The sequence below is a fragment of the Sphaeramia orbicularis genome, chromosome 3 (genome assembly GCF_902148855.1).
Source record: "Sphaeramia orbicularis chromosome 3, fSphaOr1.1, whole genome shotgun sequence".
NCBI lineage: Eukaryota > Metazoa > Chordata > Actinopteri > Kurtiformes > Apogonidae > Sphaeramia > Sphaeramia orbicularis.
Window position 1 is genome coordinate 11,771,381 of NC_043959.1, and position 16,262 is coordinate 11,787,642.

The 16,262-nt window shown below is 40.5% G+C and overlaps 1 protein-coding gene across 1 annotated transcript; it reads left to right on the forward strand.

Annotated features, from left to right (window-relative positions):
• Positions 1–491: 491 nt before the first annotated feature.
• atp6v0d1 (ATPase H+ transporting V0 subunit d1) lies at positions 492–15,809 on the forward strand. Its single transcript, XM_030130932.1, has 9 exons — positions 492–716; positions 2,448–2,619; positions 3,541–3,719; positions 5,079–5,158; positions 5,355–5,432; positions 11,457–11,633; positions 11,750–11,827; positions 14,117–14,703; positions 15,229–15,809. The coding sequence occupies exons 1-8, from the start codon at positions 590–592 to the stop codon at positions 14,276–14,278; spliced, it is 1,053 nt and encodes a 350-aa protein (XP_029986792.1). The 5' UTR covers positions 492–589; the 3' UTR covers positions 14,279–14,703; positions 15,229–15,809.
• The last annotated feature ends 453 nt before the right edge of the window (positions 15,810–16,262 follow it).

Here is a 16,262-nt window from a genome sequence, read left to right on the forward strand (position 1 = left end):
ATCCATAATCCACATGTAGAAATGATAAGTTGAGGCAGAATATTGATAAAATTGCACTTTTTTTTTTTTTTTTTTTTTTAACAAATTTCAATTTTTTCAGGTTATTCACATCCCTTTACTTTGGATAGTTTATAAAAGTCAGTATTTCCTTAATTTAATGTTTTGGGGTTTTTTTTTGCACTAAAACAAAGACAAAAATGTACAGTTGTCATTATTCATAGGTTATTCTGTTATTATTTTACTGGTTCGGCCCACTGCAGATCAAATCAGCCTGAATGTGGAACCTGAAAGAACATGGGTTTTAGAGCCCTGGTTCAGACAGTCAGCTGTGTTTAACACTGGGCAGGAATCTGACCCACATGTCAAAGGAGAGGCCATAAAGGCGGCGGGACGTCACCGAACCGAGCCGCACTCGTCCCACCACGCACGCACGCACGCACGCAGCAGCAGCAGCAGCTGACCCGTCAGATGACTCCGGGTCACGTGCTTCGGTCAGCTGACTGACAGCAGGCTAACTAACGGCGGCTCAGGTCGGATCTTCGCCTCGGTTCTCCGGTTGCTCACACACGGATCTGACGGATCGGACGCGATGCCTTTCTCCGAGCTCTACTTCAACGTGGATAACGGCTACCTGGAGGGTCTGGTCCGGGGCTTCAAGGCCGGGATCCTGTCCCAGGCGGACTACCTGAACCTGGTCCAGTGCGAAACTCTGGAGGGTGAGTACGGCCAAGCTAACGGAAGCTAACGGCAGCTAAGTGAAGCTAACTGTTGGTGTCATTGAAGCACCGTAAACACCGTGACATCCATCTGTATTACACATCACCCATTCAGCAGAGAACAGGTCGCAGTGTTTAATCTCGACTTGTCACCTGTTTGTATGAGAGTTATATTTATCAAAAGACGGAAGAACGATACATTCTGTCAGCTAGCTAGCTAGCTAGCTAACCAACCCTCGGCTAACAGGCTATGGCTAACATCTATAATACTATTATAGACGGTCTGTGTCAGTAATGGGTTTATGAGGAAGTGAGGACAAATATTAGGCTGTCCTCTAAATATTTAATAATACACAAGATAAAAGAAAAAAACAAAACTAATATTGGGTTGATAAATTCTGTCAGCTAGCTAACCCTCGGCTAACAGGTTAAGGCTGACATCTATAATATTACGATAGCCGTTCTGTGTCAGTAATGGTTTTAAAGAGGAAGTGAGGACAAATATTAGGTTGTCCTCTAAATATTTAATAATACTAGAGATAAAAAAAACACAAAACAAAACTAATACTGGGTTGATAAATTCCGTCAGCTAGCTAACCCTCGGCTAACAGACTAAGGCTAACATCTATAATACTACGATAGCAGTTCTGTTTCAGTAATGGTTTTAAAGAGGAAGTGAGGACAAATGTTAGGTTGATAAATTATGTCAGGCGGACATTTTGTAAGTTTCAGTGTCTCTGGACTTTTATTGTCCGTAAACTAAATTCATTTGATTGTGGTCGTTAAACGGACTCTTGTTTATTACTAGTGTAAAATTCTAACCTGAAGGTCTGTTTGTGATCCTAGGGTCAATATTTCAACGATTACATCACATTTGTCCCTTTAATGGATTAAATAGCAAAGTACATTTAACAGAACACAACAGTTTTTTTTTTTGACATTTGAGGAATCAATCACTTAAAGTAGGTATTGTGCTAATTGATCAGCCTGAGAAATCTTTATTAAATGTGCATTTTTCCAACTCTTAACATACAAGGATGAACTTGTATTAAGAGAAAATAAAACAGATGGTGTTATCATCCTGATCATGTAAATATACATTCACGTTTACTGTGACCCAATGACCTAAAATAACTATAATTGTAGGTAGTGAAATTTGAAGAGATTCTCACTGTAAAAACACCCATAAGTACAGTGTAGGATGTACTGAGATGCAAAACTGAGAGAATCTGCAAACCAGAAAAAGGGTGAACCAAGGGATTTAGAAGGAACAAGAGGGTTATTTCCTTTTTAACTATGGAAGTCAATCTGTGTCATCAGATTTTGAATTATAAAAGCCATTGAATTTCTAGTACTGATTTTTTTTTTTTTTTTTTGTGCACTGAAATTAAGTATCGGAATTTTTTGCATCTGAATTTTTGCACCTGAATTTTTTAAATTCTAAATTCATGAACAAAGTTGAATTCAGAGACAAATAATTCAGATACTTGATTTCCATGCAAAAAAAGTTCAGATACTTAATTTCAGTGCAAAAAAAAAAAAAAAAAAATCTGATACATAATATTCAATGCAAAAAAAATATTAAGTGCTACAAATTCAATGTCTTTTATAATTCAAAATCTGATGACACAGATTTATTTCCATAGACTCCAAGAGACAGTGCTATAGTATGGAACTCAGATTCATATCCATCTTGCTGAGGTTTTCTGATGAACTGTGTTGTTCTTGCAGACCTGAAGCTCCACCTCCAGAGCACTGACTACGGCAGCTTCCTGGCCAATGAGGCGTCTCCTCTCACCGTGTCCGTCATCGACGACAAGCTGAAGGAGAAGATGGTAGTGGAGTTCCGCCACATGAGGAACCAATCCTATGAACCTTTGGCCAGTTTTATGGACTTTATCACGTAAGAACAAACAAAATGTGACAAGGATTTTTTAAAAAAAAGTTTAAAGTTAGAATCAGAACACAGATCTACTCCTGCTGACATTAGAAGCACTAACCACAGGCTGTGTTTTAGAGCGTATCATCCCATTTCACTGAAACAGATTTATCCCTGCAGCTGCTGTCTCAGAGTGCACACGTCATATATTCACTATTTACATATTAAAGCTGGTTTTTGTGAACTGTTTGCTGTTGATCTGAACTCAGTTTGATACTAGAGACATTCAAATGAGTCCACATTAGAGTTTAATGTGTCCAAATGTGTTGTACGGTAAGTGTGTTATTTATTTGTGTAACACTTTACATACAAAATAGATCCAAAATGTCAGAGTGCCATAAAAAAAAAACAGACAAGAGGCTTGGGTTTATGAAGACATAATGATATTATGATTCATGTAAATATACACACCACTTTTAATTAGCATGTTATCTGTACGCATTATAAGATTTCCATATGTATGTTCACACCGTTATTAGCCCCTTGTCCAAACTGAATCATTGCGTCAAATACCACACACTGAGGGTCAGGGTTATGTGAACTGGAGATGTGTGTGTAAATTGCCCCATGAGGAAATGGCTTTGAATAACACCCGAAAGGTCAAAAATGTGTATGTATAACCCGCCAAATGCCATAAGAACTGGTGTGACATACAACGCCATTTCATGAGATCAGTCGGAAGACTTAAAGAAAACAATAGTGGACAAAAATAAATGATGAGTTCAGTTTCTGTTGTCTGTCAAACTAATACAAACAATATTGTCCATGCTGTTGTCGTTGTCTGGTTGCGGTGCCAACTCCAACATGCACTGATTTGAAATCTGGCGATTGTTCTTGTAAACGACTGTTGATTTTCGAGCTGGTCTTGTTGGTGGTTTTGTTCAGGTACAGCTACATGATCGATAACGTCATCCTGCTGATCACCGGAACCCTCCACCAGAGGGCGATCTCTGAGCTGGTCCCAAAGTGTCATCCGCTGGGCAGCTTCGAACAGATGGAGGCCGTCAACATCGCTCAGACTCCAGCTGAGCTTTACAACGCCATCCTGGTCGACACACCGCTGGGTAAAACACACTTAAAAGTATCTAATCTATTACTGCCAGACAGTTCTGACAGTAGGGGAGGGGAGACTGGCTTGTCTTGGACACAAGTGTGTGTGTGTGTGTGTGTGGGGTCCAAGGAGAAAAGGTTAGGAACCACTGCTTTAGGCGTTGTCTTTGACCTTCATTTTCAAGGCAAATCAGAGTTGATGCATCAAATTTGGCCTTTGTTAACGGTGTCAGTGCAGTTACCTTTGACCAAATCCCCCAGTCTCCTTGGTGTTTAGTACTTAGATGCATCTTTAGAGGCTCTTGGATGAGAACTTTGGGCAGCAGGGATTTAGGTGCAGGGCAGCCCTCACTGTTAAAATGGGGGGCTGAAGGACCAGTATGAGAAAAAAGCTTGTACAAACCACATTTCTAAGTGTCTTGGATTATGGGGACGTCATTTACAGGAATGCAGCTGCAACAGCTCTCCACTTTCTGGACATAGTCTATCACAGTGCTTTACGTTTCATTACAAATGCTGCATTCAGGACCCATCACTGTGAACTGTATGCTCTGGTCTCATGGCCTTCACTAAGGCTCAGGAGGCAGCGACATTGGCTTGGTTTTATGTACAAGGCTGTATTGGACAAACTACCCCAATATCTCTGTCGCCTCCTGTTTCTATCCACCAGTGGATCCAACTCCCGCTCATCACATCAGCTCCTTCTTAGAGTCCCCAGAGTCCACTCTGAACTTGGTAAAACAGCTTTTTCCTATGATGGACCTTGGTCATGGAAAAATTTGCAAAACTCACTTCAGCATTTCATTACCTTGGGTGAATTCAGATCTCTTCTGTCAAACTATCAAACAGAAGTGTGTAACTGCTATTCTTAAACTGGTTTTTAGCTTTTATGTTTTTAGTCATTTTATGCTGTTCATTTGCATTCTGCTGATATGCCTCTTGGTCAGGTCTCCCTCTAAAAAGAGATTTCATTTCAAGGGATTGCCTGGTTAAATAAAGGTTATAAGGCTCAACACTGGTCCTGTATTCTGGTCCATATTATTTCTGTAAGAATAGAACCGTCATATCAGCATAGACATAGTTTGAACTGAACTGAATTCATCCTTTAATCAGTGTCATCATTAGTCTTGTTGAACAGCTCCACTGTTGTCTGGGAATGATTTAAACACATCAGTCTGAACAAATGGTCAGATTGTGTCACATGGTTCTACTTGGTCTGATAAAGACCGTTCCTTTTAGACTAAGTGATATATCAGCTCACACATGTGTAGACATACTATGGGTATTTATGCATTCACCTCCTCTGTCAGTCTGTCCACAGGAGTTACTGAATGAAGTGGTTAATGAAAAGCTCTTCTGTTTCTGTGTCTCAGCTGCATTTTTTCAGGACTGTATATCTGAACAGGACCTGGATGAGATGAACATTGAAATCATCCGTAACACACTATACAAGGTAAGAAGCATTTAAAAAGGTAACACATGATCATTTCACAAGGGAACAAACCCATGACAGGATAATAAAGAGGAATAAAGCACTTGTGTGGTAAATACCAAAGCTAGAGCCACAGGTCCAAACACCCTTCTGTGTCTGTTATTAAAGGACACGCCCTAATGTATGTGTGTGTGTGTTTGTTTGTTTTGTTTTTCAGGCATATCTGGAGGCTTTCTATAAGTTCTGTTCAAACTTGGGTGGAACCACATCTGACACTATGTGTCCAATCCTGGAGGTCAGTCTGTGACAAACACACATTAAAGCAGTGCTGTCAGTCATTTTAGTTCAAGTTCAAATTTAATCTGAAGTGGGTCGGACCAGTAACATCCGTACCATAATACTGGAAGGGCTCAGAGAGAGAGAGAGTGTGTGTGTGTGTGTGTTTGTGTGTGTGTATTAGGGCATTAGTGACTCCAGATTTTTTCAGATCGACTAATTTGTCAAAGTCGAGTTGACTTGTCGTATGATGATGTCATCACATTGACAGCGGAGGAACAACACAGACACACAGCTGTTCAACAATGAGCAACTAGTACTGATGTTCACTGTAACATTAACAATGTGCAGTAAAGAGCAGAATGGAAAACTAAGACACAAGCATCAACAATCCCTCTCAGACATTTAACCAAACAAAACATAGGTTAACACCTGGAATTTTCTGTTAAATTTAACTGAACAACATAAAGTGGGAAAAAGTTCAGACAGCGGCAGAAAAGACGCACAGCATGTTAGAGAAAAGAGTGCATTGTCTTCAATGACTAAATGAACAGAATAATCCAAAAACACTGTCTGTCCACAGACCAGAGTTTTTCTAGATTACAGTCAGTTTAGTTCCTACTTTGAGTCGTCTTCTTCCTTCAGTCTTGGCCTTGTGCTAGTGACGCACGGGTTGTTGTTTTTTTTTACCCGCCTTGTGGAATTTTTTGACCCGCCCCGCAAATAAAGGGACATTTTTTGGACCCGCACCAACCTGAGCTGGGTCCACTGATCAGTGCATCAGTACCGCTCACTGCGCTCCACGTTTTCATGTAGAAAGGTGAGAGTATCGACATGCACTGAATGACGGCTCGCGTGCTGTCGGGTGATGGAAGGGGGAGAGAATAACACACGACTAGTCGACTCCTCCAAAGTAACGTCAACTTGTGCCACAGACGTCAACGTGTCGACAAACCAACTTTTCAGTTCATGCCCTAGTGTGTGTGTGTGTATGGTCTTGAAAGTCTTAAAAAGTATGGAAAAAAGTTTCTCTTGTAGTTGAATTTTAGAGTATGTTCAACAACACATAATCTTGTAAGATAAGAAATACATGAGGAAAGCATCTAAAACAACTGGATCTAGTTTGACTAAGCGGTCGGTACTGGACTGATCCAATCAGAGCTCATGTACCTCAGTGTTCAACTTGGAGGTGTTCATTCATCATGTGTCAGAATCCAGGAAGTAAACATTAAGCCTGTTAACAAATCGCCACACACTCCGAGAGAAGACGTCCAGGTCAAATTGTTTTATAAATGATTTTTCTCTGTTTTGTTTGAATCTGGAAACAACAACTAACCTGTGTAATGTAGGTGACATGAAGACAGCAGTCGAAACGTTATTGGAATTGTAAGAACTACAGTGGACAATACAAGCTATCGTCTACCATGGTGTGGTCCTGGTCATGTAGTAAATTAACAGTATCAGAAAAAAGAACCTGGATCAGATTCATTTTAGTTGTGTCATGAAAATGCGAAGGCCATGCCTGCATGCGCATAACGATGATGTATAATTACAGCAGTTTGCAAAGTAGGCACAGATGTATTTAAGTAAATAAAGTCAAGATCTTGGGGGAAAAATAGCAGTTTTGAAAAAGTCTGGAGTTCTTATTTGGATAAAGAGCAAACACCCTGATATGTGGAGCCAAACATTTAGTTTTTTAGCTTACCGGCTGATAGGCTATAAACTATTGTCGTCATGTGGCGTCCGGCGGCGGCGTCTGTCGTCATCTGTCGTCGTCGTCGTCTGTCGTCCGTTATAAAACTTTCAATCGTCTTCTTCTCCCAAACTACAATTCCGATTGACTTCAAACTTGGTATACAGCTTCTTTATGATGATGTCAACAAAATTTAGTGAAATTATTTGCATCCGGATCTGATTCTGCATTTGGTGCGACTTTGAAAAATTTACCCATTATAAGAGATAGGAAGTGCCGGTACGCTACAGGGCCATTGATCCTATTTTTCACATAAAGAACCAATTTATTTAACCTAAAGAATTTATATTCCATATTATTCTGTTGTGCTCTCATTAAAGCCAGGGTTCTCGCTAGTGTCACTGAACGTCGGGGCCCCCGACGCTGTCCCTGGGGGGCCCTGACGCTGAGATTTGACCCGCTACGCTGGGTAGTGGTGTTTTTTGTGTATATTCTGCCCCTGCTTGTGTGTATAGCGGCTAGCTCGGCAGATAGATAACAGGTTTGTAAAGAAAAGCCGGACGCCGAAAACTTCTCTCCAAAGCTTTTACTCGAGACTTCACTGTAAAACTGCAACATACATACAAAACATGTCTCAGTTATGTTCTTTGTTACAGCACATTAACATAGCATTACACATTCAAACGAATGAGAAAAGATTACGAGCTTGATGCTAACATAAATGGGAAAATCCATAGATATGCTAACGATTAGTATCTTCAGATCGACTTAAGATTTATAATGTCTTTTAATCTAACAACAAAAGCTTACATCACAGACAGGTTTTACTGTTCATTACCACAAAACTGAACATAAAATACTCACAGGCAAACGTTCTTTTTGGCCATACAAACAGAATGAGAGAAACGTGTCTGCTACTTCCTTCCCATGTCTGAACTGGCTACGGTAACACCGAAAGGACAAAACACACGCCAGTGGAACTTATTCTGACCACCAGAGGGCCCCCTTTGTGTGCTTTTAACATCAGAACATCACAGTGTGTGGGTGTGTGATCATCCAGAGTAATGAGATTTGAATTTGAAAAAGTATATTCCTTTGTCTTGGCGCAAAGCGCTGCAGACAGGAAATGAGAACAATAGAATCAACACCCCTTTATGTGCCTTGGTATTGTCTGACGCCCGCCCGGCAACATCACTTACCTTACGCTCATTGGCTGACAATGAGACTCCAGTCAATTTATCTTATTTAAATGGACCGATCACCCGTGGAAAATTATTTCTAAAATTTAGCCTGTGCGTGCGTGTAGTGTGAGTGCTGCTCCGATCATCCCTAATTTCATGCAAGTGAATATTTTTCTACGATCATGTCTGGGTCAAGGCCAAACACAAGGGTAATATTGCCTAGTTTTTTGGCATCATTCCTCAAAATTTGCCCCTCAAAATGCAGGAAATAGTGTTTCAGAGAGTTATAAATTTCAAAATTTTCCGGGGGAGGATACCCCCGGACCCCCCTACAAAACTTGCACCATGTATGTATACATGGTGCCCCTACGCTGTGAAAAAATCCTAGTGAGAGCCCTGAAAGCAATGCTGTAACAGTTTTTTTGTCTGTTTGTCATCAGTCATGTGACTGTATTGAAATGAAACGCATTGATGCTGTTGATAATGCACATAAAAATTTAAAAAAAAATCTGCATTTTATAGTTGAAAACAACTCAAATCATAACTTCCTCCTTGAAAATCTTTTGGAGCCCTCACACCCATGTCATGACTTGGTACTTTGAACATTGTTGTAGTATGACTCTGACAATCAATTTATATTAAATAAAATCATTGTTACCACTTCTGATCAGAGGGGTTCAGCCCAACTGGCCTCAACTCAAAATCTCGCAAACCTTCAATTGTTTCTTGATAGGTGGGATTGAAGCTGTTCTACCACCCTATTCTAAACCTCCAAGCTCAAATGATCAAAGTGAATTAGCCTCGTAAAATCACTGCTTAGTGGGTCAATTTCACTTAATCAATAACTGTATGGCTAATTGTACTTGTCTATATTGAACAAGGTATATTCAGTGCAAACCATGAGTGATCACCCAAAATCTATAATCTTTCTCTCTATATATATGTGCAAAATTCAAAAAATGGAATTCTGGGTGTCATAAGGGAATTTTCCTGATAAGAACACCTGTCAGGTTTTTCACCCTTACTTGCATTGAAATAGATTTAAATAAGATTACTAATTTGGATTGCTTTTGTTGTGGGATAAGAATCCCACAAAGGGGGATATGTGGTATTTTGATGAAGTCTTAAGTGTGTGTATCTTATTTCATGAAGTTGAGTAACTTCTGGTAAATTGTAAGTTTGTGTCCAGTTTCCAGTGACTTGGCACCGATGAGAGAAATTTGGTGTGGGAGCAGAAAGCAGAGGATGTTCCCACCAAAGCTGTGTTCAAAATAAAGTCATTAATAACATGTCATCATATTTGGCAAAAGAGTCTATCACGTACACATCAGGTGGTCGGTTCCTTTTATGATAATGATGTCAGATCACCTCTGTAGAAGACAGATTCCCTGAGACCATCCCAAAGTCATGGTTTCTTTGTTATTTTAGTCACAACATGATCAGCTAATTAGTTTGTCGATCTGAATAATGTATTAAAATACCAAAGTGACACATCACAGACTGCAGAAGTGCACTTCGTCAGGGAATGTTAGGAGCGCTAAAGAGCTTCAGTTCAGAGTGAGAAAACGTGGTGAAAATGTTTTAAATGTAGCATGTAAATGGATCTTTATGTTAGGGTGGTCTCTCAGATGATGAATCCAATACAAATACTCGAACCAACCCTTTCAGTCTCATGGTTCTGTGCAGTCGTACAGGTGTCCTTGGACTAATGCCACATTTCCACTACATGGTATCGGCTTGACTCGACTCTGCCTTTTTTTTTCATTACGAAAAAGGACATGGAATCTGGTACCCAGTACTTGTTTTCTGGTATCACCTCCGCCGAGGTTCCAGGACTGGGAATCAGATACTAAAACGAGACGTGTAAACACTGCCAACCACTGACTGGTGAGAGTTGTCTCTGTGACCTGCCCTTTTACAAAAAACGGATGCGAAAGTTTACGGTAACTATGTCGGTAGGTTAATCCACATGATGACAGTCTGTAAAACTACACCATGGTTTGTCGAGGAGGTTCAGATGTAAAAATTCAGCATGAGCTTGACGAGACAACACACAATGAGCGAGTTTATCAGCAACTCTGAGCAGACAACACGGAAGTTACGCGCTGCATCGCTGTGACGACCAGATATTGTAAAGTGGGTAGTATCCTGTAATGGAAATGGTCTCCAGGAATAGGACCTGGTACCCGAGTTGAGTCGAGCCGAGTTGGTTCCACGTAGTGGAAACGCGGCATAAGTCTGTCTCCTGTCCACACCTGGACATTCAGACTCGGGTCATCTCAATCCTGCTTCTGAAAATTTTGTTACAGTTTTCAGAAATGTAGAATAGAGAGTAGGGATGGAACGATTACTGGTACAACGATAAACCGCGGTAAAATTGCAGGCGGTTAGCATTACCGTTTAAATTCTAATTATCATGATAACTGTGTTCGATTACTGCACTTTTCTGGAGAAAATGCCTATGTAAAGATCTGCTTTTATATCAAATATTTAAGTATAGTTTTAATTTATTACAATTTTAATTGTATATACCTAATATTTGGAACTAATGTTCACTTTTAAAGTCTCTGAAAAGGTTCGTTAAGCATCTTTGTGTTATTTATGCAATAAATTATATACATTTTCAAATCGGATTTTATATATCTTTTGTGTGTTTTTTGTCCTTTTATGTTTTTATAGTAGGTTAAAGTGAAAAAAGTAATAGACAGATGATATCGATGAAGCTGTGCTGAAAAAACAGATACCAAACATGGGTATAGTAAGCATTTGTTTATATAGTATATAAAGGCAAAATCAAAAGGACTGAAAAACGGACAAAATAGGCTCAGACCACTAAGGGTTAATATTTGAATGTTTCTGCAACAGAAGGTACATTGTGCCAATTATTTTACTTGTTTGTTTTTTGTTTTTTTTTTTCAAAATACAACTTGGTTAAATTATTTCAGTGTGTGTATAAGTACTTTTTGAATATTTTGAGCACAATTTCAATAGTACTGTGCTAATAATGATAACCGTGATAATTTTGGTCACAATAACTGCGATATGAAATTTTCATATGGTTCCATCCCTAATAGAGAGTCATAATGACGTCTGCAGGGTCAGTCCATAATCTGTTTAGAACACGGGAGAACACAGATGAACTCAATCTGTGGTTTGTTCTTTGTTCCAGTTTGAGGCCGACAGACGAGCCTTCATCATCACCATCAATTCATTCGGCACAGAGTTGTCCAAAGAGGATCGCGCCAAACTCTTCCCTCACTGTGGGAAACTTTACCCAGAAGGCCTTGCACAGCTGGCCCGAGCTGACGACTACGAGCAGGTCAAAGCTGTGGCCGACTACTATCCTGTGAGTCTCAACCACGACGTTTGATGAGGTTTAAAGTGTAGCTGGTGTAGTTTGTTGCCGTTGCACTTCATTGTCTTATCTGTTTGAGTTAATGACATTAACGATGTCGTCTGCAGGAGTACAAACTGTTGTTTGAAGGAGCTGGTAGTAACCCGGGAGATAAAACTCTGGAGGACCGCTTCTTCGAACATGAGGTGACACAAACGCATTCAACACATGATGCACAAAAGTCAGATATTTAAAATGTGTTTTTATTCAAATTCTTCTGCTTATTGGGATCTGGATTGTTGGAGGTCGACTATAAGCAGAGAAGCCCAGACCCCCCCGCCCCCAGTTTTCCCAGGCAAGTCAAGAGATGTAACCCATCTAATGTGTCCTGGGTCTGTCCCCGTGTCTCCTTCCTGGGTAGGACATGCTCAAACAGGATAAAGAGAGGGACACAGTTTAATGTCTCTTCGAAATCCACAAAACAGATGTGGACTTGATGGGCAAACTCCCATGAGCCCTCTAGGATAATGCAGAAGGTAAAGAGCTCGTCCAGGGTTCCACAGCTGGGCCGTAAACTGCATTGATCCTCCTGAATCCCAGGTTGGGCTATCGGGGAGACTCCTCTCTGGGACACAGGCATACATCATTACAGGGTTACATGGTTGGAACCTAGTCTCGGATTCCCTTTCTTAAAAAGGGAAACCACCACCCTGGTCTACCAATCCAGCTGAACTATCCCCGACCTCCACATGATGTTGAATAGATGAGTCAGTGAAGACAGGCCTACAACATCTAGAGCATTAAGCAATTCATGTTGGGTCTCATCTACCCCCTAAGCCTGGCCACCGAGGAGTTTCCCAACTACTTTGGAGACCTCAGTCTAAGTGATGGGTAAGCCCACCTATAGGACCCAAGGCTCTGCTTCTGCTTCAGAAGACGTGACGATAGGATTTAGATCCTTAAAGTATTCCTTCCACCACCCCAACAGTACCATCAGTCAAGGTTACCAGATCTTCATTCCCACTGTAAACGGTGTTTGTGAAGCAGCGCTTTCCTCTCCTGAGTTGACCAAAATTCATGCTTCACAGTGCCACCAAACTCCTCCCATGCCTGAATTTTTGCCTCTACAACTGCTAAAGCTGCAGCCCGCTTGGCCGGTTGGTATGTATCAGGACCCTCTGAAGACCCATAAACCACCCAAACTCTATAGCAGTGGTCCCCAACCCCGGATTATTTGGTACAGGGCCGCAAAAAAAAAAATTGTGGTTAATATTAAAGCAATTTTTTCCATTAGTCTTGCAGAGATTTTATTTTGAAAAGCGATCGTTTCCGCCCTCGCCTCACAACCGCTCTTGAATCAGTAGTACACAAGAGCTAAAGAAATGAGCCCAAGACTAAATTCACTGGAGAACTTTTTCGGGAAGAAACGAGGAAACGCTGAGGCTGCAGAAGGGTCACAGACTGCCTGCAAACAGAAAGCTGCATTTAGAAGGAAATATCAGGATTCCTGCCTCAGTTCCAGGTTCATCCCAACAGGTGACACACAAGCGCCTCCAAACTGCTTCGACACATCAATCCATGTTTGAGACACCTTCAAACCTCTGTGCATTCTGGATGCAAGTCAAAGCAGAATATGAGGATATTGCCACAAAAGCCCTGAAAGTCCTTCTGTCTCCAACCTTATATCTTTGTGAGGCTGGGTTTTCTGGATGACAGTTCAGCAGTAGTAGACTGGATCTACACAACACACCTGGACTGTGTGTCTCCCATCAGCCCCAGATGGGACTGTCTAGTTGCAGGGAAACAAGTCCAGGGTTCTACTGATTCTGCGTTAGGGTGAGTTGATATTCTACTGTAGAATCAGTGGAATTGCCTGATATACAGTGTAAGTGTTTCAGATCACATGCTCTGAACTGACGAAGGTTTTTGCTATTGGAACCCCCGCACGTCTACCTGGTCCGCAGAAAATTTTCACGCATGAAACCGATCCGTAGTACAAAAAAGGTTGGGGACCACTGATCTATAGGACATCTTCAACTGGACAGCCCCCTTTTCCATTAGTGTCCTCCACTGGATTTAGTGATGGCTACCATGACAGGCACCAGCAACCTTATGGCCACAACTCTGCTTCTGCTGTGGTAATCTAGGTGCTTAACAAGGTCCATTCAGACTCCATTACCCCACCCTGCCTTGGAACGTAGTTGTAGCTCTACTGGAGGTGGTGGTTAAAGATCTTTCAGATGTCTTAAAGATCTCAGGGTCGTGGGCTAGCTTGGGAACACCTGGGGATTCCCTCGAAAGAGCTGATGGAAGTGTCTGGGGAGGGGGGCAGTGTGGGCTCCTCTGCTGAGGCTGCTGCCCCCATTCCCCCAGACCCAGACCCGGATAAGCAGAAGAAGACCAGTACGAAACACTGATGTGAACATGTACAGATGAAGACACAATGAACTGATGTGCAACTGTATGCTCTGTCTCCTGACCCCCCCCCCCCTCAGGTGAAGTTGAACAAACTGGCCTTTCTGAACCAGTTCCACTTCAGCGTCTTCTACGCCTACGTCAAACTGAAGGAGCAGGAGTGCAGGAACATCGTGTGGATCGCAGAGTGCATCGCTCAGAGGCACCGCGCCAAGATCGACAACTACATCCCCATCTTTTAAAAGTCTGCATTGTCTCCTCCTCCTCTTCTCAGACCGGGCAATAACAACCAAAAAACACAGAATACAAATCCCATTCCATTTGTCGGTTATCACGATAAATGCCAGATCACTGTTTTTTTTGTTTCCAGCTTCAGAATCAGACCTAATCAGATGGCTATTTGTGGGTTTTAAATTATTTGTATGAGACGACAGAACAGTTGGAGTCTGTCATTTTGACATGTAGTGTTGGTTTTGTTCACGGTGACGTCATGTGTCCATTTGCCGGCTGTCGAAACGAGGTGGAAAAAAAAACATCAAAGACGGTTTTCTGTGGTTTTTAAAAGTCGAACATGACAAACGCCACAGCAGAATATTACCAGAGTCTAGAACACTGAGAATGAAAACAGTTTGAATTTTAGAATATGAAGGAGAATCAAGTCCAGCCTGTTATTACTAGGGCTGTGTATTGACAAGAATCTGGAGATACGATACAAATGACAATACTAGGATCACAATACAATATGTCACGATATATCATGATACTGTTAAAAAGGCAATTTTTTCTTTTTTTTTTTTCTTTTTTTAAAGATTATTTTCTGGAAGAACTGAATTACGCCGGAAATCTGTACAAATACTAAACACATTTTTATTTGATCAGAACAGGATCTAATGTTATATCGCAAAATGTTTCTAATTCTCCTCGTTTCCAAAGGAACTAATGTCTGCCATTCTCAGTAAAAACAGTAAATAGTGCTTTTAGGATGCAACAAATAACCATTATTTAATAGAAGAGTGTTAAATAATAATAAATAAGATAGAAACAATGAAGAAAAACAAAAATGAAAGTCTGCCATATCTGCATTTGAATAAATACCTAAAAATATTGATATAGTACTTTTTAATATCGATACAGTATTGTGAAATGAAATATCGCGATATATTGCAGAACAGATATTTTCTAACAGCCCTAGTTATTACAATGTTTTGTTTTAGCTGAGAATGAAAACAGTTGAAACCATAAAGACAATGAACCATTTAATGTAACGTGAAATATCCTGATAAACAGGTGATCGTCCAGTCCTGTCCTCTTCATCTTCTTCATCCTCCTCTTCGTCCTCTTCCTCCTCTTCATCCTCCTCCTCCTCTTTCTCGGTGTGGTTTTGCCTTCAGTCTCAGCTTCCTTACACTCACATTCCACTCATGGGTGTAAATGGAGTCTTTATCACCAGCTCTGTTCATTTACCCATGATGCTCTGCTCTGCTCCATCACACCCTCTGAAGTGCAGCCTGTATTTATTATTTTTTGAGCATGTGTTCGCCTTAAGCCCGTGTAAAACCGTGTGTGATTCTGTCAGAATTTAGATGTGAACAGTAGAGAAGTGGTCCGTCCGCTTCACTTCGGACAAACCATTCCAGTGAGTATTTGTAAATGACAGAACTAATGTTTCAACTATAGAAACATATATTTAAAGATGAACATATGATTGTGTACAAATGGATTTATTGTTGTGTTTGTGTAAATGTCACTCATTAAACAGATCGCTGTACAAATGTAAACCTGCATCTAAATTATTAAATGTTTCAAACTGCTGACGGTGTCATTAATCAGCAATGGCATGTCATGACTCGTCTAAATATACACTATATATACCACTTTTAATTGGCACATTATCTGTACACATGATACGTAGAGGTTAGAGATGTAACGATTACCGGTATAACCATAAACCGTGGTAAAATTGCAAACGGTTAGTATTACTGTTTAAATTCTAATTATCATGATAACCGTGTGATTATTGCACTTTTCTGGAGAAAACACCTATGTAAAGATCTACTTTTATGTCAAATATTTGAGTATAGTTTTAATTTATTACAATTTTAATTTTATATACCTAATATTTGGAACCAGTATTCACTTTTAAAGTCTTTGAGAAGGTTCATTAAGCATCTGTGTGTTATTTATGCAATAAATTATGTATATTTTTTGTGTTTTCTGGCCTTTTGT

Excerpts from the sequence above, each read along its gene's own strand:
- atp6v0d1 (XM_030130932.1), top strand. The coding sequence starts at position 590 with ATGCCTTTCTCCGAGCTCTACTTCAACGTGGATAACGGCTACCTGGAG. Across the intron at positions 2,620-3,540 it reads AGTTTTATGGACTTTATCAC|GTACAGCTACATGATCGATA; the intron begins GTAAGAACAAAC and ends GGTTTTGTTCAG. Across the intron at positions 11,828-14,116 it reads ACCGCTTCTTCGAACATGAG|GTGAAGTTGAACAAACTGGC; the intron begins GTGACACAAACG and ends CCCCCCCCTCAG.